At 35.1% G+C, this 26,381-nt stretch overlaps 1 protein-coding gene across 2 annotated transcripts in view; it reads left to right on the top strand.

The window, feature by feature from the left end:
• The window catches only part of LOC149777750 (uncharacterized), a 155,183-nt gene that overhangs the window by 15,908 nt on the left and 112,894 nt on the right, over positions 1-26,381 (top strand). For both annotated transcript variants that reach the window (XM_089938800.1, XM_089938799.1), the window contains exons 3-5: positions 10,898-11,031; positions 12,803-12,940; positions 16,032-16,236. In XM_089938800.1, coding sequence (XP_089794926.1) covers positions 10,898-11,031; positions 12,803-12,940; positions 16,032-16,236 — 477 coding nt within the window. The remainder of the gene's footprint in view (positions 1-10,897; positions 11,032-12,802; positions 12,941-16,031; positions 16,237-26,381) is intronic.

Here is a 26,381-nt window from a genome sequence, read left to right as displayed (position 1 = left end):
GGGACAGTGTTTGTTCTGCATCACAGACTTGGACCAAACTGTATGGCTTTCACTGAGAGTTAAGAAGGAAGTCCTTGGATTATCTGCATAGAGGACTATTAACCATGCGGTGTGGTTGGTAATGTGCTGACATAATGGACTGTTAAACATACAGTATGGTGTGTAATATACTGTCATAATGGACTGTTAAGCATACAGTGTGATGTGTAATGTATTGACATAGAGGACTGTTAAACATGCAGTGTGGTGTGTAATGTGCTGACATAATGGACTGTTAAACATACAGTGTAGTGTGTAATTTGCTGACATAATGGACTGTTAAACATGCATTGTAGTGTGTAATTTGCTGACATAATGGACTGTTAAACATGCAGTGTGGTGTGTAAAGTGCTGACATAATGGACTGTTAAGCATGCAGTATGGTGTGTAATGTACTGACATAATGGACTGTTAAACATGCAGTGTGGTGTGTAATGGACTTAAACATGCATTGTGGTGTGTAATGGACTTAAACATGCAGTGTGGTGTGTAATGTGCTGACATAATGGACTGTTAAACATGCAGTATGGTGTGTAATGTGCTGACATAATGGACTGTTAAGCATGCAGCATAGTGTAATTTGCAGACATAATGGACTGTTAAACATGCAGTGTGGTGTGTAATGTGCTGACATAATGGACTGTTAAGCATGCAGTATGGTGTGTAATGTACTGACATAATGGACTGTTAAACATGCAGTGTGGTGTGTAAAGTGCTGACATAATGGACTGTTAAACATGCAGCGTAGTGTAATTTGCAGACATAATGGACTGTTAAACATGCAGTGTGATGTGTAATGTATTGACATAGAGGACTGTTAAACATGCAGTGTGGTGTGTAATGTGCTGACATAATGGACTGTTAAACATACAGTGTAGTGTGTAATTTGCTGACATAATGGACTGTTAAACATGCAGTGTAGTGTGTAATTTGCTGACATAATGGACTGTTAAACATGCAGTGTGGTGTGTAAAGTGCTGACATAATGGACTGTTAAGCATGCAGTATGGTGTGTAATGTACTGACATAATGGACTGTTAAACATGCAGTGTGGTGTGTAATGGACTTAAACATGCAGTGTGGTGTGTAATGGACTTAAACATGCAGTGTGGTGTGTAATGTGCTGACATAATGGACTGTTAAACATGCAGTATGGTGTGTAATGTGCTGACATAATGGACTGTTAAGCATGCAGCGTAGTGTAATTTGCAGACATAATGGACTGTTAAACATGCAGTGTGGTGTGTAATGTGCTGACATAATGGACTGTTAAGCATGCAGTATGGTGTGTAATGTACTGACATAATGGACTGTTAAACATGCAGTGTGGTGTGTAAAGTGCTGACATAATGGACTGTTAAACATGCAGCGTAGTGTAATTTGCAGACATAATGGACTGTTAAACATGCAGTGTGGTGTGTAATGTGCTGACATAATGGACTGTTAAGCATGCAGTATGGTGTGTAATGTACTGACATAATGGACTGTTAAACATGCAGTGTTGGCGTGTAATGGACTTAAACATGCAGTATGGTGTGTAATGTACTGACATAATGGACTGTTAAACATGCAGTGTTGGCGTGTAATGGACTTAAACATGCATTGTGGTGTGTAATGTGCTAACATGTATGATATGCCATTTGCAGTATCCATGTAGCTGATTGGAAATAAAAATTATATTTTTGAAAGACTTTAATAATCTGTCAGCAGAGAAACTTGTTTTTGAAATGTTCATAACAAAATTTACAGTTTACTAGTCTCATGTTGTTTTCATAAGTAGTTCTTCACTTACATCTGAAATAAGGAAAAGTGTTTGAAATGTTATTAAAGCAGTAAATACAATTGACTAGTTCCAGTGATATAGAGCAGATAAAGTCCAAATAAAGTCCAGCCTGTAGAAGTGTAGATTGACTGTGTATACAACTTAACATGTAACAAACAAGATGCCAATCCCTTTAATCAGGCTTGTATTGGAGATGGAGGCATTTTGCTCTCACAGTTCTCACTGATTAGTCACTGCGATTCCTCTTTCACCATATGCATTGTGGACAAACTTGGCTCACAGCAGCTATAGCTTGAGCTGGAAAATAGATCAAGGGAAGTAACTCAGCAGTTCAACTCAAATACTAATTCCAGTGTTTGGGAGCATGATAGTTTCAAGGGAAATAATTATTCTTAGCTTTGGTACAGTACTGTATGACTCTTCCATACATGCCTGCGTGGCTTGGAGCTGTGGTGGCTTAATTGGTAGAGCATCTGACTCATATTGTAAGGGTCATGTGTTTGATACCAGCCAAGGGCAGCCTGGATCAGTTGCCTTGGTGTGTCTTTGGGAAAAACACTCATTAATTCCACTTGTACACTTCATGATACAGTCAGTAAAAAATGCCGTTAATGCAGCAAACTGACCTTGCTATACCATGTGACATCGGGGTGTTACAGGTGGAGTCTTGTTATACGCTGAGGTGTTAATTTTGGTCAGTTTTGTACCCATGGACTTGCCATCTCCATTAGAGATACAAATACAACTTAATTTGCAAATTGTCCATTCAGTATCTTTGATTTTGAGGTTAGTTTACACTTGGCAAGTGTCATAAAAAAATAACTCCCAGAATTCTGCTAGGATCCATTACACTTAAGTAACACCCTACACCTGCAAGACTAACTTTGTGCAATTTTTTGTGCCGTCTGTGATTGAGTATTGTCATAAGTGAAGGGAAATATGAATAAAGTCCATGTGTTGCTAAAACAGTTATGACACATATGAAGGAAAATGTTGGATTTAACTTAGTTTGATACAGTTTGATACAAGTAGGAAAATGTTATATTTTGTCAAAGTCCTGATAAAGGCCAGGGTCTTTCAAATTTAACGGAATGTTTGATTTTTGTAATATACATGTATCTGAATGTTCCCATTCACTCAAAACTATATGAATCAAGCATTAATTGCAGATGTAAAACCTCAGCATGATAAATTCAGTTTACATTTTTATACTGATATGTGGCTCTACTCTCAAGTTGATTAACTGTATTTGCATTGGTGTTTACTGTTACTTAATTTCTACTGATTTTTAAATGATAGCTAAGAAATCTCAATCAAACACAGCTGATGTGTGTGTAATTTTTATGACACACACAAGTGGTAACTCCTTTATGGTTGCCATGTTGGCTTGAATGGGTAGACTGGTTTCTTGTTTCCACTCTACTGATATACTTTCAGTGCAGATCTGGAAAGAAACATGTAGATCAACAAATTCTAGACTGGAGTATTGGATTCTTGAATTACAAATGAATGGAGTCAGTAGTTTTCCTTAGTTTGTTTTTTTTTAATTAAAGAAAGAATAAGACGAACTTCATTTTAAGGAACAGAGAACAGGGAACTTTTATAATATTTGGACTTGTTATATAACGTATTGCTGAATCAGCTTATACATTAACATTACATTTCTGAAATACTAAATGGAAACGGTTTGTGACATTTTCAAAAATTTATTTTCTGATTTATTTATTTTTTAATTTGCTGTACATGTACTCCATTGCAATGATACTGTTTCATTTTCTTAAAATGTGCATCCCAGTATTTGTGTTGTACTCAAATTTTAGCAGTCTTGGGGTACAACAGGTTTAAATTGTGTAATGTGAACACTGACATTTGGATTGTGGTTACATGAAAATGAACAAGTTCATTTGATGTCACTCCTGTAAAATGTAATATCAACAGTTGTGCTAAAAATATTATGTTCGGTCAGTATAACAAATCAGAATGCTAATAAGAAATGTATTCGCATCGTATTCATAACACAAGATTGTCAAGTAAATTGGCAGCAATTTTTGTCTAGACTAAGCACTGTAATACATTCATTACATCAGCCATTTTAGCAGATTCAATTAGGAGTCAACTACAGTAGGTGAATTACCACTGGAGTAGACCTCTTTTATCCAGATATTTAAAAGTCATAAAATGATTCAGGATGCATTAAGCCTCCCTACCAATGTACATGTACATGTACCTACCTTCAGTTCCACTTAAAACATTTAGTTTTGGAAGACATGACTGATGATCAGTAAAATATATAACAATGTAACAGCTGATAACTTTGCACAGGAGACTCCCAGAAGAAGAAAAAACAATGATGATACAGGTAGATCGGAGTCAATTCATTTGATTTTAAATATCAAATTGCTCAATAATGTCTTTATTTACAGAGGGTGACTCAGTTAGTTACAGATGAGATATTAATCTACCTTGAGACTCTTATGTACATTAATATACACACACACACACACACACACACACACACACACACACACAGAGCAGAGGCAAATACATGTACACAGTATACGACAACTATTCACATAAATGTTAAATTGCTGCAGAAATGTAAATGAAGCACAGGAGATGGGTGGTGTAAATGTAATTAAAAAAGGACACATGTTCTTCATGATTTCATTGTTCTAATACACCTATTGTTGAAAGAAGATATGCTTGGAGCTGATTTAAATGTGTCATTCTAAACAAGCATACCTGAAAATTGAAAGCTATTTTTGAATAGCTCCTTTGCTAACTTGGGTACTTTGAAATTTTGCCCTGTTAATGATCTTAGAGTTGGGTACCAGTAGATTCTCTATCCTGGAAAATGTTTTTTTTTAGGTAAGTGAGTACAGATTTTGTAAATACCCTGTACATTATTTTGTTTTATGGCACATACTTTTTGCTCTCACCTAGTGATGCTTTAACATCTTTTCTTGCCTAGTTCATTTTATACCTAATGTGTGTAGACTGCTATGGTGGCCTAGTGGTTAGAACATCCACCTCGGATGCGGGAGGTCATGGGTTCAAACCCTGGCTTAGTCATACCAGAGACTTATAAAAATAGTACAAACAGCTGCCTCATAGGGTACGCAGCATTAAGAGGTCAATTTTAGGACTGGTCCACCTGGTGTCAGAATAATGTGACTGGATGGGACATCACAATAAACTGCCGCATTGCAGACTTCATAACGATATGACAAATTTTTTTTTTAAAGCTATGTTAGAAATCCAAATTTCACACACACCTAACATGTATCCATCCAGCCAGCCATGGAACCATTCACTCATCCATTCTCTTTCTTGTTCCCCGTTTCTGTAAAAGATAGGGCACCCAGGTGGTCAAGTGGTTTAAGGAACTCACTGTTTAGATTACTAGCACATCTCACCTCTGTCTAAATGGGTTCGAGTCTTGGCTTGACCATTGTGGATATGTGAAAAAGTTTGCTACATGCAAGTAGTGGGCTAGTGGTTCTTCCACCAGTATACTGGTCACCATTTAAAGTCTAGCATATTACATAAAGTATTGTGTGCTGGAAAATGGCCAATAAAGCCAAATCCAAACCAGAAAATTGAAATGAGAGAGAGAGAGAGAGATGATGTGTTCATCAGTAAATTGTATTCATTTTTTAGAGAATCTCTGTCCATAGCATGTTTGCTGTACATACAGTATATTGGTTGTTCTAGATCATATTGTGTACAGTATAATGGTATTGTGAATTCCAGGTGTGGAAGGTTACATTATTTGTTGATTGGCAATGGTCCTAGATTCTTTAGCAACATTGTTATAAAGAGCTACTGTATACATTAGCCCCCCCCCCCCCACATGACTAAGACCACCTGCAGAGAGTATATACACAATTTTGTAGTTACATATTAGTCAGTAAATCAACATGTTTGGGACTATGGGTCAAATCATGTTATCTAACAGATTCAGTAGCTGCTGTATAAAAGACCTTCTCTTGAAGAAGATTCTTGTCTGGTCAGGTGGTTCCCAGCTGGTTTGATGTCATATGCTACTTCTGACTTTAACTATACAAGTACTGCTTGAGTACAGTATTTTTTTTAATGAATTATATGTGAAAACTGAGAAGGCTGCAGGTCAAATATTTTTTGTGTTTTGGGCATTTCTGAGTTATCCGTTTTTGCATACGCCATGACTAAGTGAATCATTTGAATGATGCATACTAGAGAAATGTTCTATGTCATGGCTGTGCAAATCATTTGAATGATGTGTACTAGAGACATGTTCTATGCCATGACTGTGCAAATCACTTGAGTGATGCATACTAGAGAAATGTTCTATGCCATGGCAGTGAAAATCATCTGAATGATGCAAACTAGAGAAATGTTCTATGCCTTGGCTGTGCAGATCATTTGAGTGATGCATACTAGAGAAATGTTCTATGCCATGGCAGTGAAAATCTTTTGAGTGATGCAAACTAGAGAAATGTTCTGTGCCATGGCTGTGCGGATCATTTGAGTGATGCATACGAGAGAAATGTTCTATGCCATGGTAGTGAAAATCATTTGAGTGATGCAAACTAGAGAAATGTTCAGTGTCATGGCAGTGCAAATCTTTTGAGTGATACAAACTAGAGAAATGTTCTATGTCATGACTGTGCAAATCTTTTGAGTGATGCAAACTAGAGAAATGTTCCATGTCATGACTGCAAATCATTTGAGTGATGCATACTAGAGAAATGTTCTATGCCATGGCAGTGAAAATCTTTTGAGTGATGCAAACTAGAGAAATGTTCCGTGTCATGACTGCAAATCATTTGAGTGATGCATACTAGAGAAATGTTCTATGCCATGGCTGTGCAAATCATTTGAGTGATGCAAACATGAGAAATGTTCTATACTATGACTGTGCAAATCATCTGAATGATGCAAACATGAGAAATGTTCTGTCATGGCATTGCAAATCATTTGAGTGATGCATACTAGAGAAATGTTCTATGCCATGGCTGTGCAAATCACTTGAGTGATGCATACTAGAGAAATGTTCTATGCCATGGCATTGCAAATTATTTGAATAATACAGACCAGAGAAATGTTCTGTGCCATGGCAGTGAAAATCTTTTGAGTGATGCATACTAGAGAAATGTTCTATGCCATGGCAGTGCAAATCATTGGAGTGATGCATACTAGAGAAATGTTCTTTGCCATGGCTGTGAAAATCATTGGAGTGATGCATACTAGAGAAATGTGATATGCCATGGCATTGCAAATCATTGGAGTGATGCATACTAGAGAAATGTTCTATGCCATGGCTGTGCAGATCATTTGAGTGATGCATACTAGAGAAATGTTCTATGCCATGGCTGTACAAATCACTGGAGTGATGCATACTCGAGAAGGATTGCATATTGATGTTGCTGAAGTTTGCTGTTTTGGGTGTCTTGTTTTTGTAACTAGTAATTGATAATGTAAGAAAGAGAATTATAAATGTTGAAGAGATTATGAACCCATGTACTCCAACTGATTCATCCATGTTGTGGCAAAATGTTTACAAAGTGTCGCAGCAAACCATGTATTTCCATATGTCATGCCTCAGTTATGCCTATTCCCCCACCCCACCACCAACTCCATAGTAGCTGTTCCAAGGACATGATGAGCCTTCTGCTGATACAATTAGAAGTCCCCCTCCAAAAGGCCCCCTCCTCTGCACATTATACTGTACAGTTTTAAAGTAAAATAACCACATCCCCCCCCCCCCATCAGTGCAGGGCTGGAAACATCAAACTTACCTACTGGTCCTGAGGTGAAAAGATAGTTGTATTTAATAATGTTCTCTTGTCCAGCAGGATTTATGTGGTGTGTACATGTTATTGCCCAGCTCTTAACAAATGGCAACTCCTTAAACTTAATTTTTGGAAGTGGAGGAGCCATGTACATGTAGCTGCTATCAGCATTTTCGAGTCTGCTGGTGAAAAAAAAGATGCTGAGCTGTGGCACTAGTTAGGTAGCAGAAATGAGGGAGAGTATAATTTTGTTTTGAGTACAAAGAGGGAAGTGCATATGTCTACATGTTGGTGTGGGGGAGGGAAGAAGAAATTCATGGTTATGTAATTTAGAACCTAGTGACTCATTGCTTGTATTAAAGCACTACAGATAATTTTGTTTCCATAATTATTCATCCATACCAGTACATATGATTGTCAATGTATTTAATAATAATAATGATAGCAATAATAAAGATTTAATTTAGAGAAGGTGACTAAGTTACAAAACTAATCTACCTTGAGGCTTTCTAGCTGTTATGTACAATATATGTAGTATATGCAACACCATATGATAAATTTGGCTTGACACAAAAGAACTAAGTGATTTTGAAAATCAAAATTTCAAGCCTGGAACATATACAGAAGCATCTGTGAACATATAAATATATATAAAATTTATAAAATCATCCTGTATTGAAAAATTCAACTGTGAAAAAGTTGCATAAGCAGAAAAAAACAAGAGATACTTCCATCACTGTAATTGCTTTACTGTCTTCAGATTTCAACGATTTGAGACATTAGTTATGAAAAGGAGAAATGTACGATCTTGCCTTATGTCTCTTAGAATGTTGTTCATACCAGTGGACTGGTATATATAAAACCTTTTTAAAAAATTCTTTGACTTTGGTAGAATATTACTTAGGTCGACACGAATGGCTTTTATGGATATTTACTCATAGATTTGGCCTTTCAAAAAATCTCTTTTCGTGTAAGAAGAAAAGTTTTAAATAATTCATTGTGTCCCGGAAATTGTCTATAAATTGATCTTGAATTAATGGTATGCCCTCTGTTGTCATGTTTGAATTAGAAGTATTAACCAAATGATGTTACAGATGTGGCTTTTATAAACAGAAAAGATGTTTTGATTTTCCTCAGTAGCCAAAGATGAGAACTAACCTTTTTTTTGTTGCAAAATGGTTAATGTTGTGAACAGACAATGTAAGATTGTTTTTTATGAGTACATCAACAATTTTATCATGAGATGGCTATATTAAAGCTCTTAAACAAGCCAAATAAATTTATATTATTATAAATTATACATTGATTATTGTTTCCCATCTAATTACAGGATTTGGAAGTAAGATGGCTCCTCGCTATAAAGTTTCTTGGTTTAACAAAAATCTTTGTAATGTATCGTTCATCGAAACCTTAGTAAAGTGGTCAGATGGCTATAGGCCCATTCATAATTACTTAATTATTTAGTGGCAAGCCAGACTCTTTACATCATGTTGTATATACTGTATATATTGTACATAGCAGATAGAAGGCCTCAAGGTAGATTAGTTCTGTAAGTAATTGAGTTACCTTCTCTAAATAAAGTCTTTATTATTATTATTATTATTATTATTATAATGACCCAGGTCATAAAATTAGTCATATGGTACCTGTTTATTTCATGTAAAGAAAAAAACCATGATGCTTCCAAGTTCAGATCAAAGATTATATTCAGCGATGTCAGGAGCGAGCGAGACACAGAACGAGTACAGTTTGAGGCTTGTGTGATGTGGCTGTTGGTTGCTGTGTGTTTATCCATTGTTGATCTTTGTCTGCCGATCTTAATATTTTCAACGAATGTGACAGTTTGGCTATTTACATCAAACAGTTTCCTTATTTTCTATTTATAGTAACTGTACATGACATGTTTCTAAAAAATGACGGTTTTCTTGAACTTGAAACCATGTGTCACAGTATCAATATAGTCTGACACACTTACAAAGTAGACCAGTCTATATCATTAAAACATGGCACCAAATATTACATGAAACACGCTTTATTGAAGTGATTCGTGGATGTTATATGGCTGGAATATGTTAAGAGGATAGGGATTTCGTTAAACTGCTGTTCTTGCATCAGGATAAGGGCAAGTCAGTAGGGAGTTTGACAGTGATGTAACACAGCATTCATCATTTGTAGACTTGACTTTACAACCGTTCAGCAAAAGTTAAACTTAAAAGTAAATGTTGTGTAAAATTAATTAATCATTTTGTCTTGTGTCTGTATTCCCATAGTAATCCACATGGATTTAGTCACATTGTGACAAGAATTTATTAACTAATTGGTGATCTAGGTAAGTATCTAAAATTTCATATGGTTCTGTAATTATGGTATGTAACAGATAGATTACTCTTTTGATGCTCAGATTACAATCTTTTTGCTACTTATATTAGTAATAATTACGATTATTCCTCTTTGGGGGTGGTGTGTATGTACTTATAACAAAGCAGTTCAGGTTCACGTTTAATATAATTTCCCTTTGATCAGGTACCCTGGTAACCAATTATTAGATCGATAGGTACCCAGTTGACTTTTCCTAAAATTTTGACAACTTTAAACCTTAGAAACACACACCAATGGCTACAAATCAGTTATATTTCCCACTTGTACGAGTATATTTAATCAGTACATTTCCCACTTGTACAAGTATGTTTAATCAGTTACATTTCCCACATGTACAAGCATGTTTAATCAGTTGCATTTCCCACTTGTACGAGTATATTTAATTAGTTGCATTTTCCACTTGTACGAGTATGTTTAATCAGTTGCATTTCCCACTTGTACAAGTATGTTTAATCAGTTACATTTCCCACATGTACAAGCATGTTTAATCAGTTGCATTTCCCACTTGTACGAGTATATTTAATTAGTTGCATTTTCCACTTGTACGAGTATGTTTAATCAGTTGCATTTCCCAGTTATATGAGTATGTTTAATCAGTTGCATTTCCCACTTATACGAGTATGTTTAATCAGTTGCATTTCCCACTTGTACGAGTATGTTTAATCAGTTGCATTTCCCACTTGTACGAGTATGTTTAATCAGTTGTATTTCCCACTTGTACGAGTATGTTTAATCAGTTGCATTTCCCATACTTACATGTATATTTACTACATTTCTCAATAACACAGACCTGCATATTTAATGTCACATGTTTTCTTGTTGACCTTCCACCCACCGCATACCGATTTGTATTGTTATGCCAACCCTTTAGTTGGAAAATTGTATGCACTCAAAAATATTATATTGTTATTGGTATTTTCAGATGTGGAGATAATTATCTGGGTGAATACTGTGAAACAGAAAATCCATGTCGTGCTAACTTGTGTATGAACAATGGTAGCTGCCAGCTGGAATGGATATCGGGTGTGGTTCGAGCTCAGTGTGTTTGTCCGATAGGTGTGTATCATATGAAATGCATGTCAATCCCTTACTAAAATAGTTATCTTCTCGTATTAAATGGCATTCAGTATTATTTAAATGTCAACATTGGAGGGTGAATCAACACGACAAGCACTCAGTGTAAAACTAACAGTGACAGAGGAAGAAAAAAATATAGCTTAACAAGAGGTTTGAATCTCGATGACAGTTCATTGTCATTAAGCTGAATGACACTGAGTCTTTTGGGTTTGGTTCATCCTCTGGAGTCTAGTTTTAATAAATTGAAACTGTACAAAAGTTTTCTGTGTCCTGCATAGTAATATTTTTGTTGTCAATTTTAAATATTTTCACTTCGCATTGAAACAAAATGAATTTAAATGTTGGGTATTCAGGATATTGATATATTCAGGATATTGTTATATTCAGGATATTGATATTTTCAGGATATTGTTATATTCAGGATATTGATATATTCAGGATATTGTTATATTCAGGATATTGATATATTCAGGATATTGTTATGATATTGATATATTCAGGATGTTGATATATTCAGGATATTGTTATATTCAGGATATTGATATAGTCAGGATATTGTTTATGGTGGGAGGTAAATGTGCTTGTTAGTTAAATTTAAATACTCTTCTTCATACTGAAAAACAAAAACAAAATCTTTATTGAATGTGTGTTGATAATCTCATGCACAAGAACTGAAGAAAAATAATTTAAATAAAACAAATATCAGTTGTAATAGTCATCGTTCACTAATTTGGGTGCTCTGGTACAAGGGAGGTAACTATGTATTGACTATTGACTGCCAGCTGATTGAGTTATTTCCCTACAACTTTGGCATTCAAATGGGTCATGCACCAGGTATCCAACTACTCGATCAGTTCACTACATGTTATCCAACAAGTTATTTCATAATTAAAATCATTAAGCATAAAATTGTAAAAAAAAACAAAATACAACAACATGCATTGATGAATACTTTTGGTTACAATCTTTTGAAATGGTCCATGATCAAATCTGCTTACAAATATTATACTACAAGTTGTTTTTTTTTACATTTCACTTGCAGTACACTATAAATTAAATCCACAAAATATAGATACTGTAGTTTTGTGACCATGTTTTGAGGGACACCAGGAAACTGCATTCCATTTATAGTGTGTATCCCCAGCCTGATAAAGCATGCTTGAAAAAATTAACTTGTAATGCAGTAAATTTTAGAAATAATTTGCATACTTTGGAAACTAGTTTATTATGTGAAGACCAGTACTAATTATTGAGTCACTTTTATTGGAAAAGTGCTTTTAAAGGGAAAAACTGTACACTGTTCCACAACCCGTAGTATTTCAGCTGCAAAACCCCAGCCTGGGGCAGTGTGTAGAAAGACATTGTTTTAAATGGTTTTGCTACAGGTAACCATGCTCAATGCCAAAAATATGTTAATTGATTGTGTGATTGTTTTAATTGATTGTGTGATTGTTTTAATTGATTGTGTGATTGTTTTTGCAAGCAGGACAATTTGAGTCATTAGTGTACTGTAGAATTATATTATCAATTAGTCATTCATCCATTCGTTTAGTCAGCCAACCAATCAGTAGACTGATCAGTTAGTAATTAATCGGTGCTTAATCAGTACCTCTGTCACTATTCATTCAACCATTTTCTTGCCAGCATACTCAACAATCAACCACCCAATTAATCAGTAAATCAGTCAGTCAGTTAATTGTTAATTAATTGATAAGTCTGTCATTCACTCACTCACTCACTTCTACTTCAGGTTTTGAAGGCTTATTATGTGAGACTCAGAGTCCCAGCAGTGTATGTGTGCTGCGGTCTCCATGTCGAAATGGGGGCACCTGTTACAACACTGTCAGCCTTGCAGAGTACAAGTGTGTTTGTAGATCAGGGTACAAAGGTAAGTAACCCATAACTCTTTCTATTCATGAGCACATGATTTAAATTCTGGCTCACAGTTTCAAAGTCTGGACCATTAGTGACTTCATTAAACTAAAAATGAAATTTGATATTTAAGTATCAACCTGATCGCTGTAATTCTGTCATAAATTTATCATTGATCCCACAAATAGTTATCAGAATTCATTAATCATTAATTTTAACTGGTGAATCATGTTGACCTATTGTTTGTACTTCTTCAAACTAATCATTTTGCTTTGGTGACATAGTGGTTAGTGCATTCATCTTGGATGCATGAAGTTGTGGGTTTGAACCCTGGCCAGGTCATACCAAGGATTTTTGAAAATGGTACTAGCAGCTCAGCATTAAGAGGTTAGTGCTAGGACAGGTCAGCCTGGTGTCAGGATAATGTGACTGGGTGGGGACATGATGCTACATGTCTGCAGCATGAAGCCTTAGTACTATACATCACTATAAATTGCCTTACTGCAGACATCATAGTGTTAAGACACTGAATTCTGTAGAACTTTCGAGTCCTAGGTCAGATTCAGCAAAGGTCAACAGTGGGTATTAGTGCCTTGGGAAGTTGTTAGAAATTTTAATTTGCTGCAAATTTACTGCACAAGTTTCTGGTTTGGAAATCCATTGTATTCTCTGTAAATTGGTAATGCTGGAAAAAAATGCACTTACCTTGATGCTCAAAAGAGGAATTGGTGGTCTTCAACTTGTGCCTATTTGATGATTGTTTAACTGTTCTAGGGTCATTTGAAATATGTGGAAGTTGATGATCCAGAGTGAATGCAAAAATAATTTGTAGTTGGACATTTTGTACCTTTAACATTCATGATGGGTCAGTGAAATTTGAAATCTTTATATTATTTTCTTACAAAGAATTTTTTAAATTTTCTGTGCCAGTTGGTAAGCTGAATTAAAACATTAAAGACAGTCTTGTGGCAGCTGTGTTAATTTGTATTTTTCAGGATTCATATCAAAGTGCGAAAGCGTATAGAACTTAGTGCATCATGGGAGCTAATTCTTCATAGCCTTTTCTGTTAGCAATTCTGTAGTATGTTGGAGTTACTTCCCTTAGCAAAAAACTGCTCCACCCTCTCCCATCACAGTTTAGTAGGTGAAGAAAATCAATCAAATGTCAGAAACAAACTAAACATTATGATGACTTAGATTTCAAGCTCGACTGAATCCCTGTTATTGTGTCTTGTTTAAAGTCTAAGAAAAGGAGCAGTGACAGGAAACCTATCTCTAATTAGTGACAGGAACCCTGTTTGCAATTCAACTGAGCAAAAGACAGTCATATTTGTCAGTCGGCAAAGACTAGAATTTCTTGTAAAAGTTATCATTTAGTGTTTTAGTGTTATAATTTCCAGCATTTTGCAAGCATTTTTAAATGTTTTAAATGTTAAATTAATACTGGACTGTATCTGTAGTCAATGCCCAAATTAGAATCTTTGGAATAAATAGAGGCTGTAAAGTTAAATGTGTATGAATATGTAAAAGTTTAACACATTTGGTCGTTACAAACTTATTTGTAGAAATGTATTCTAATTAGCTTAACAGTATCATGGAAGCTTAATTTTTGTAATGTGGACAATATATCTGTCATCTATGGCATCAAAAACATTCCACTTTAAAGACTGTCTTGTAAGGTAAACAAGGTGATTGCCACAAGACAGCATAAGGTATATGGAATTAATTGCCACAAGACAGCATAAGGTATATGGAATTGATTGCCATAAGACAGCATATGGTATATGGAATTAATTGCCACAAGACAGCATATGGTATATGGAATTAATTGCCACAAGACAGCATAAAATGTATGTGGGTTTTCCTGGGTTCTTCCTCCACCATTTATACTGGCCGCCATATATAACCTATCTTGTGCTGAAAAAATGGCATTAAACGCTACAACAACTGTCTTATAGCAGCTCCATATACCTTATGCTATTTTATGGCAGTTTCATATACTGTATGCTATCTAATGGCAATGCGTCCCTATATACCTTATGTTGTCTTACAGCACTTAATTCCATATACTGTATGCTGTCTTACAGCACTTAATTCCATATACTGTATGCTGTCTTACAGCACTTAATTCCATATACTGTATGCTGTCTTACAGCAATTAATTCCATATACTGTATGCTGTCTTACAGCAATTAATTCCATATACTGTATGTTGTCTTACAGCAGTTAATTCCATATACTGTATGCTGTCTTACAGCAATTAATTCCAAATACCTTATGCTGTCTTGTGGCAGTGAGTCACATATACCACAGTGCCATGAATGTTGAGTCATTTAGATGATATGCTATGGTACCATGAATGACTGCATCTCTAATTGCAGTTAGACTTGACTTATAAGACTTGACTTATAAGTGAGTATAGATGGCACTAGGTCATGGGCCTATTGAAACATGCAGTAAAACTAAACACCCATTACTAGATCATGTACCAAAATTAAGTACTTACTAAGTTACATTTTCCTTTGGAATAGTGAGGCATGGTCATTGCTTATCTTCCTATTAAGGAACTGTTCGTTTAATTGGGTAAGGGGGGGTGTTTGAAGAGGGGATGGCTTTGGATTTTATTTGGAACAAATTTCCTGACCTCCAGATAGCTGAAAAATAATATTTGCTCGGATTTGTAGGGAGATAAGATATAATTGTATCCTTTATAGTACATGTAGCATTGCTTCTTATATTTTTTTTATGTGATTGTGGAATTTTTTAAAACCTTTGGCTACTTGTCTCCCAGTTCTTGGCCTTTGTACATACCATGAGCACACTTGTTTACCATTAATTCCAAAGCAAACAGTTATTTGTCTCTATGAAATTTTGTTTCTCAAATTTAGGGGGGATCGTGCCCTTGCCCATCGAACTCTAGATGCAGCATTGATGCTGATGTGTCAGTCATTGTAGTTCCCTTGTCTTCTTAGATAAGTGATTAGTTTGTCATCATTCACTATTATAGGAATAGGAAGAGGAAATTTGTGACAAATATAAAGAAAAGAAAGGATGGAACATTTTGTTTGTGTAACTAATCTTTATTTGCTTTGTTTTGTTTCTTCTAGGCATCAATTGTGAGCTTATTGATTACTGTGCATCGATGCCATGCAGAAATGGGGGCGCCTGTACTTCACTGACAACTACTTTCAAATGCATGTGTAGCCCGGGCTTTGCTGGAACCACATGTACAGAAGATATTGATGAGTGTCGTGATAATCCATTGCTTTGTGAGAATGGTGGCATATGTACCAACCAGTATGGATCCTATCTGTGAGTTCATAAATGGCTTGGTTTAGTGCCTTGTCTTTGAATTGCAAGACACAGTATCACTTTTCTTCCACTGACAGTATCATCTTTAACAGTTACATATTGTATCTCACCTTGCCTGTGGTGTGTTGCATTGTCTGTTGTGCATCTGTTATCCATTCACAGTTGTTACTTACTATGTCTCAAAAACGTCTTAACAAAATTTGAAAGGAAGTGTCCTTAATTGAAAGCTTTTTAGATTTATGCAAATCATTCTGATCCACTACTGTATATGGATGCAGTTACTAAATATAGAAAAATAATTACACATCTTTATTTAGAAGAAAGTGTGCTGAGCGAAATTTTGACACGGAGAGTCCTGGCTTACATGCCTTTTAATATTGGACAATTGATGCATATGTGACATAAAATAGGCAGGAAAATACAGAAACTGGAGAAACCTAGAAATGACTCTTTTCATAACATTTGCAATGAACAGCATCAGTAGAAATTTAGTCAGACTCGGGGGTTTCTTGGCCAGACAGTCTTGTATTGGACTATTTAGGCTGATGTTGGCCAAGTTGGTATTCTCTGACCCACTAGATTCTCTTGTTAAATTAACGAATACACCACTACCTTGATAACTCGTGTCCTGATAACTTGTGAACCCGCTTATAAGGCAGAATCAGGAGTGGATCCCTTTTTTTAATTCAGAAAACATCCCAAAAATTGATCCCTATTTCTTGAACTTGAAGAAAATTGCTATAAAAATTGGTAACTGAAATGCTGATATATCGCTCGTTTTATGGTCGAAAATGGTTGATAGGACCTGGAAATTTTAATCAACAGTTTGAAATTATAATCTTGTAGTAAGAAGTCACATATTTAGTTACATTTCCTTTCCAAATGACATTCTTAGTACACTGTAATTACCGATATTAAGGAAAATTTAGATCAATGAAAATGTCACTTATGCCTAGTGTACATTAATATTTAAATGCCAGTTATTAAGTTAAATTTGTGTTTTAATTCTTTCTTTTTGTTCCTCTTAAGTGTAATCATCATAAATGCAATGTGTATTTAAACGTAAAATGTGTCAATCTATTGTAACAGCCATGTCCGCAAGCATTTCTAAGAGAACCTAATTAAGTGCCATTTTTTGATAACTGACTTGCAGAAGTATTTGTTGTATTGTTGCACTGTATTAAAAGCTGGCCTCCTTAGTCTTTTGCATCAAATAAAGGAGGTGGAATAAAAGAAAAGTTAAAAGGCATCCAAATCCTTCATACTCAAAATCTAGCGGCCCCGGTCGTATGTTGGGTGAACTAACTTCAGTTGATCATTTGAACACTGTTATAAATGTTATTTTGTATGTAACATAATTAAACTACCTTAAATTAAGGGGCTGAGTGGTCTAAAGCGCTCTCCGTTACGGATCACTGCCATTTTACTTTTGTCTGCATGGGTTCGAGTCTTGGGTTCAGCCAATGTGGTTATGTGAGAAAGCTTGCCAGTAGCTTCTCATGGGTTGGTGGTTCAGTCCCGGGTTTTCCCGGGTTCTTCCTCCACCATTAATACTGGTCTCCATGTATGGCCTATTGTGTGCTGAAAGATGGCATTAAACCCTACAACAACAACAACCTTAAATTAACCGACTCATTCAGAACTGTGATCATAGATAGCAAGGCAACCAAGCGAAATGAATACTTCATAAAGTAAAGAGCTTCGTTTCACAAATACGGACCATTGTGGGCAAGTGAGTTTCAGAAAATTCCCAAACTGGCACTTACGTCCAAGGCTCGGCTAACGTTGGTACATGGGAAAGCCTGCCGGTAGCTTCTCGTGGGTCGGTGGTTCTTCCCTGGGTTTTCCAGGGTTCTTCCTCCACCAGTTATACTGGCCGCCATGTATAGCCTATCCTGTGCTGAAAAATGGCGTTAAACCCTAGAACAACAACAACAACAACAACTGGCACTTACAGGTATCTCCAAGCATGATAAGAAGTTTCACTATTACTAACAGTGAAATCACAACATCAATATTGTGATAATTGAACAATACAAGAATTGAGTTTCGAAGCACATGATGTTGTTACAAAATAAATGTTGCAAGGTTTTGGAAAAAGGAATCTTGTTTGGTGGTATATCGACTGTTCCCTGCTCCTTTGACTCCCGACTTGGCATTATACAGTTAAATACTACTCCAGGAACTAGACTAATCAACAAAACAAAAAGCAGTGACATAATACAAATATGTTTTCATATACATGTGATAGTTGGTGAAACCAGTTGGAACAAACTTGAACCTGTTCGACATGTCGAAAATAAATGTTATTTATGCAGAAAAATGAACAACTTCATTAGAAAAAGCATGTTATTAACAATTATTATCGACGTGATTGTAAAACGAGAACTCAGACATTAAACAGCCCAGTTCCTACTCCCCCCATGGTTTTCTCTATGTCTAAGCCAGTTTTTTTAATTTTTGAAGTCCCTTGGTAACTCGTGCCTTCGCTTATAGCGAAATCTATGTTTCAGGACCCCGTTGTGTGCGAGTTATCGAGGGAGAGGTATACATATGTATTGCTATTTCAGGACAAACTGTAACCTCTTTCAGTGATCTCACTGGGCTTCAGCAATAGCGCAAATTGTGATTTTTATTCCTTCTTGGTGACAAAATATACCATCTGCTGATTTTTGTTGCGACATATTTGGCTGTAAATTTTTTTTTTATATAGCCTTGGGTTTGGAGTGAAGAAATTCAGAGGCACCATGACAGGAAGCGCAAACTTGGATATAAAATTGCACTGGAATATATTGTTACATAAACAAATCCCATGTTCATATCAACAAACCACCCTAAATGGCATTCTTATATCATAATCCACTTATGCTGATGTCTGGCTTTAGTACTGTATACTGTAATATAACCAAAATAGCCTGACTAGCTACAATCGACCACCTCTGAAGGCAGGAACAATTACAGTCGACCAGACAACGTCAGTATTTTTTCTTTTTAAAAATTGTACCAGAAAAAATAGTTCTGCTGAAACTTGAAAGATATCTGATTACCTTTGAAGCACCGACTGTTCTGTATATGTACTAAATGAATGAAAACAAAATTCTGTCTCAGTGTTCTACAAATATTTGATGCTGCCTCAGCAAGAACAAATGGGCATTTGTTTGGTCCGTCAAAGAGGGCCTATTTGTTGTGCTGTGAAAGTTTCCTGTATGCAACAAAAAAGTTTGTGCTTACAATTGCTACCAATGGCAGTGTAAAACCCAAATTAAAGTTCCAAGATTTTGAAACAATAGATATCTGGCTGTAGGTTAAATGAAGGTGGAACATCTAGCAAGAATGTTTGTTAAATTTGTTAATTTGTTCACGTTTTCATTTCCCTATGAACAGCCTCATCCCCTTGATAGGCTTGGCATCATGGTAATTGACTCTGGCTGACCAAAATCTAGGCCAATTTAAGTACATGTACATGTAGCATGTAAACAACTATAGAAACAACTATAGAACCACATGCTGCTAGTATAATGAATATTGGTGTGAATTGCTTTGTAAAACTTTTTTGTTGACAATGGAATATAGATTAAATGAAGACTACCATTTTGTGTGTGTATATATATATATATATATATATATATATATATATATATATATACGCATTGTATTTTCTAACAGGACTGATATATGAATTTTCTAACATATGATCTACTAGTCAAATTCATGGTTTTTTCATAGGCATGTACATTATTTAATATATTGTGGTGTGTACTACACAAATGTAAGCTGTCAGTATACAAGTCCATTTCAGACTAGTTGTCTTCATTTTTAAAAAAATTCCATTGTTTTTTTTTTTTTTTTTCTGTGTTAATCCTAGTCACTGAGGACAGGTCACCTAAAAAATTTCACTTGTATGCAAATTTCAATTTATTTTCAGCCCCCACTCCCGTTATCTTAACATCCGCATATTTTGACAATATTACCTTGTTCCCTAGGGTGTCGAGATAAATGGATTGTACTGTATTATGAAAATGGCAACAAAATTTTTTTAAATTGGGGACAAAATATTGAGGTTGGCAATTTTTGGCCGACAACTTTTTGAATGCCAGTGCCAACCCTGACTTTGCTCCATTGTAAAATACAGATAATCCTTCAAATCCACTTAAAAGTTTGATATTTTAGAACTCTATTGTACCAGGGTGTGGAGAAGCAAATTCTTTCTGACCCTTCACCCCAAGAGGTCACTTGAATTGTACAAGCATTTCCTGACAGTATGAAGTACAGTGATATTTCAATATTCCCATAATTTCTGCTGCCATGTTTTTAATAAAAAACAGACTTTTCATGGATATGCCACACTCTTTTGACACGGTTATGTTAGATGCATTTCAGATGACTTTGTGTACAGATGTGACAAACTAAGATTTCTCTGATCATTTTATTTCTTATCCACAGAGGCAATATCAGGCAAGAAACTTTTCAGACAGATGATAATACAGTGGTTGATTCTAGAGACTAATATCTAGTGAATGGTGAATTGTTTTATAATCATTCGCCACAGGTGGTCCAGTTGTTCAGCAGCTTGATACCATGCACACCCACCCATAACCTTCTATGCTGCCCAGATGGCTTCCATTGAGTACTGACTTAACAAACTTGCAATCTTACCATAACACCCCCCCCCCAATTGCCTCACCTGTCCACAAACCTGCTTGTTTCTGCACTTTATAAGAATGTATGCTTAGGTTAATTTAGATGTATGGGGACAGAAACAGCTTTGGAATTTACTCTCTTTTCTTCCATGGATGCCTGTGACAAAATAGCCTCATTTCATTTGCACGTGCATAAATAAATATATATCATCAATGAGCCAATGAAATAAGTTATTTTATATCAACAGGAATGACCTCGTATTGATTGATAAGTGAAAATTGGTTCACTCAATCATCATGAAAGGTTATTTACGGGTGAAGCTTCGAAGAAAATTTTACTTTGGCTCACAATGATTGGTCAAGCTGGATTATGCATTGTCATGAGAAGTAACCTATGCTTACTATTTGCCCCAAGATTTGCAAGGATTGATTTGTCTCCCCTGCATAAGTAGACACTTTTGTGATTATAACACAATTCACAGGTGAGTCAACAGATTTAACAAGATATTTGTTTTTTATCTTGAGAGCTTGGGCTGTGTGATTAAATTTTTTTTCTTCCATGCTCACAATGTTTTTTGTCTGTCAGAAAAGGTTCACATCATTGTGAAAAGTGATTAAAATTTGGTGGTAACCTTGAAAAGTGCTTTAATTTGAGGTCATCTCCAAAAAGTGCTGGATAATAATTGGTAGTTCTTGAAAAAAGATTTATTTTCAAGATAAACACGTTTAATTAAAAACTGTTAATTTACTGACATAAATGCAGGCCTACCTGTTTATCTCGATATGCTAAGTAATATTGTCAACATAGGTGAATGTGGAGATAGATGTTTTGGGGTGTGGTGACGGTGGGGGATAATTTCTGTTTGACCTGCATAATACTGAAATTCATCTGTAAGAGTTGACCAGTTGGCAATGAGCAGGGCGTACACTTTAAAAAAATAAACTATGGAAAGTTTGATTTAAATGAAGATAAAACCAGTGTGAAATAAACTTGTATATTGACAATTTATATTTTTTGTTACCTTTGTGTAATAAAATTCATAATGGAATAATTGCATTATGTACATGTATATTTGAAAAATCAATGAATTTGAGTCTCATGTTAGAAAATGCATGTGTTGGTAATGTCATGCTATGGTAGTCCTGATGTATCCCATTGTCAACCAACATTCCGACCAAACAATTCACCACGATATTTATTGTTCCCAGTAGCAGGTGGCTGCATTGTTGTTATTTACATGCTAATTAAATTTTTGATGAAATGGATGTACTCATATTACTGTGGCTACCAAATTAGCGAGGATGTTCAAGGGAAAATGAAAGCCAGTTAACGAGTTATGCATTCTTTTGAAATTAAAAATGCTAATGACAAATGATTGCAAAACATATTATGACACATTTTAAAAAGGCCTTCATACAGCTCAAGTAAAACTTGGAAAACATCACAAATATCAGAATACACATAGAGTAATAAATATAATTACACAGCAATATAATTACACATTGGGTAATAAATATAATAACACAGAGTAATAAATATAATTACACATAAGAGTAATAAATATAATTAGGATTATCAGCTATAGCATAATCCAATGCTTTTATTTGGTGCTGACATATTTTGATGAAGGGTGTGTTGTTCTTGTTGACGACTGTAACTGGCTTGGTTTGATGACCGATGCACGTGTTATTTAAGTCACCGCAAAAAAGGCCAGCTTTGGAGAACCAAACATAAGGCCGTTCGTTAATATGAAGTCAACATTAAAGCCTGACAACAACGTCATGTAATTGTAGAACTAAGTATGGGTCAACACAAACAATTACCCCCCCCCCCAAAGGATTTATTTATATTTTCACATTGTCAACATATACATTTATTTTTTTTCGCTGTGTCAACATAAGCATGACACATTTGGTTGTGACAAAATATCATGGACTCAGGACTTTGCTCTTTTGTTGACATAGGTGTTTTGTCGATGTAAGCAATGTTGATACAAGTGGGTAGGACTGTATGAAGTAAAAATAAAAATTAAAGATCCATTTTAAAAAATTTAGAAACACAATCATTCATGAATTTTGCCTCCATGTTTGATTGCTTAAATAATCGGCAATTCTTCTGGTTGGTTTTGCTAATGTGCTCATTATGTCTTTGGGGTCATAACCATCGTTTGTTACAAATGAACTGCTGCTGTGTTGATTGGGCTATTAAGGCTGATAAATAAAGGTTGGCGATGTTATTTTTATTATTTATTAAACAAGATTCCCATGAGCTATACACATAGTCCAACGGTAAGGAGAAAAGGAGAGGGGCTTGCCAAGTGATAAATTAAGTGCTGTATATTGTGTTTATCGAAAGATGTCTGATCCGAGCTAGCTGTTGTTAGATTAGCACTGTGAATCTCCAAAGTTGATTAATGGGTGTGGACTATATAACAACTTGCACATCAGTAAACAAAGTCTACAAAACTTATGTTTGTTTCCCTGTTGAACCAAAAATTACTTAAGTAAACAAGTGTTGATAGAATTCAGATTTAATATAATATATATATATATATATCTTCATTTTAATTCATGAAAAATAACAAAATCTGGAATCTGACAGCTGAAAATGTTCATTCATTTTGCTTTGGCTACAAAGTACCGTCCATCAGTATACCTAGAAACTTGTCAGGCTGTACTAAATTCTGCTAGGTCGGTGAGTGAAAGCTCTCTGAATTCCCATTGCAAGAGTGAAAAGCATAAAAATAATGTTGACAATAGGAATAAAATCAATATTTTGTTTAAATTTGAAAAATTGTTGGAGTCGGAAACTCTGGCAAATAAGACTGCTGCCTCCCGAACTAATGTTGATGAGAGGACTGAACATTCCTTTACCCCAAATGATGTAAAATCCATTAAACTTCAGGTAGTCTGAAACAAAAAGTATTCCAGAGTTGTGATTTAAGCATGAAATACCTAATTCCATTATGAGGGCCACATTTACCATATACAGTCGCTTATTAGTCGAATCAATAGGTAAGTAAAGAAGATCCTGATCTGCTTTAGCATAATGTACCTGATTGTGGTCTGTATTGTTTGTTCTACAGATTACTCTTAGCAAATTGCACAGACCCAGATCTGCCATTGCATATTTGCGACGGCAGATCTGGGTCTGGGCAATTTGCTGTTGGACTCGTCTTAAAAGCTAGTATATATGGTATCATTATCTACATTCTTCAGCAGTTATAGTGCTAAAAACTTTAAAAAATTCTTAGAATAGTCTTTGAAAAGGGCTTGAATTTTTCTGATAAAATTTTTGCATGAACCGTAATTAGGTAAATGGAGAGAGAGTCTGATCAGCTCAGTTTTTGATTTTCATAAGGAGTTTTCGAGAATGGAGTTTGTTGTTTTAAAGAGATGGCACAAGATCAGTCATATTTTATAATTTCTTTCCACTGCCACTCTTCATTAACCCTCATAATGCAAAGTGCCTGCAGAAATAAAAACCAGTCAGAATATTGACCCTATTTGTTTCCTAGTTGAAGATAAATGTTCCCCTAAATCCTACCCTTAGGCCAATATCAGGATAAATAGACATTTCCAACTTGGCAATCTGTCATCCTAGCAGCCCCTGGTCTCATTAGGGATATACCATTTGTTTTTGGAGGGGGCAAGGGGGGGCTGAAATTTTATTTCAAACCTTGATTTATTATTTTTTCTTTTATCTCAGACTAACTTTTTTCTGTTCAACTTGTGGATATTTTAATATTTCTTTGCGCTACAAATCAGAACAGGACATTTTTTAAAGTGTCTTTGGTGGCTCAAAAGTTTTTATATAAAATACGTCTTTGTCCCCCTCGGATAATTAAATGATCAGTCCCATGCCTGCAACCAGTTCGATGGCCATAAACTGAATCCTTGTGTGAGTTACATAATCTTACCTAATTAATATAGAACAACATGTGGGAATGGTACCTACAAATTTATTTAAAATATAGGTGTAATGTAATTTGCAGTCACAACAACTATTGCTTTGACTTGCTCAAATTGGAGATTTTTTTGAGTGTAAAACACCTGTAAAATTCACGTTATTTAGTATTGAAGATTTTCTTCTGTGTATGATTTTAGGTGGCATAAAATAAATATTTGGAAAGGTCTTTCCCCTCACAAACTGAATTAGTTATGTTACTCTGTCAATCATTTAGTAATTGATGTGGATGAGGAGATGTCAGTTTCTCCTGGGTCAGATCACATGGAACCTATGGCTGATAAATTAGTTTCCATTCAAAGTTAGCTAATTACTGTTGGTACTTAATGCAGTGGTGTTGTTTGTTTTTAATATGATCTCAGGAATGAGGTTAAATTAAGCTGCTTGAACCACAGTGATTTACATTTAAAGCATAGATAAGTAAATTTCCAACATCATTCTTATGCTAAAAGTGTAGCCATGAGAAAGAGGTTAAAGGAAGATTGAGGGAATCACCTATGTAATGATAATACATTGTGACACTTACATTTTGGAATGAAAATCTAATTAGTACAAATTTCCACAATATCCATTATTGTTTGTGTTCTATTTTGTGATGTGTGGCTAGGGGATTCTTCCTTGTTTTCAAACAAAATTACACCATAAATTTAATCTAATGCACCAGAACTATACATAACTTTTGCATCCTTTTGTTTACTTAAATAAAAATATTTGCCGTAATTGGAAACTCTTATCTTTCAAATGTAGGAGGGAATTTCCCTTATAAATGTTTAGTTCTATAATCAATTCTGTAGTCTGCATATAGACTTGACCTTGACAAACCTTTTGATATGATGGACACTGTAGTTTGTATATAGACTTGACATCACATCTGATAGAAAAGACTAGTCTACATAAAGACTTCACATCCCATTTAATATAATAGACACTAGTCTACATAGAGACTTTATAGTCCTTTTGATAGAACAGATAATGTAGTCTTCTGCATATAGACTTGACATCCCATTTAATAGAATAGATGCTGTAGTCTGCATAGACTTGATATCCAATTTAATAGAATAGATGCTGTAGTCTGCATAGACTTGATATCTCATTTAATAGAATAGATGCTGTAGTCTGCATAGACTTGATATCCCATTTAATAGAATATACACTGTAGTCTGCATAGAGACTTTATAGTCCTTTTGATAGAATAGATAATGTAGTCTATGCATATAGACTTGACATCCCATTTAATAGAATAGATGCTGTAGTCTGCATAGACTTGATATCCAATTTAATAGAATATATGCTGTAGTCTGCATAGACTTGATATCCCATTTAATAGAATAGATTCTGTAGTCTGCATAGACTTGATCTCCCATTTAATAGAATAGATGCTGTAGTCTGCATAGACTTGATATCCAATTTAATAGAATATATGCTGTAGTCTGCATAGACTTGATATCCCATTTAATAGAATAGATGCTGTAGTCTGCATAGACTTGATATCCCATTTAATAGAATATATGCTGTAGTCTGCATAGACTTGATATCCC

The sequence above is a fragment of the Sinohyriopsis cumingii genome, chromosome 17 (assembly GCF_028554795.1).
Source record: "Sinohyriopsis cumingii isolate HCF-2022 chromosome 17, ASM2855479v2, whole genome shotgun sequence".
In the NCBI taxonomy this organism is placed as follows: domain Eukaryota; kingdom Metazoa; phylum Mollusca; class Bivalvia; order Unionida; family Unionidae; genus Sinohyriopsis; species Sinohyriopsis cumingii.
This window is presented reverse-complemented; position numbering and strand designations above follow the sequence as displayed.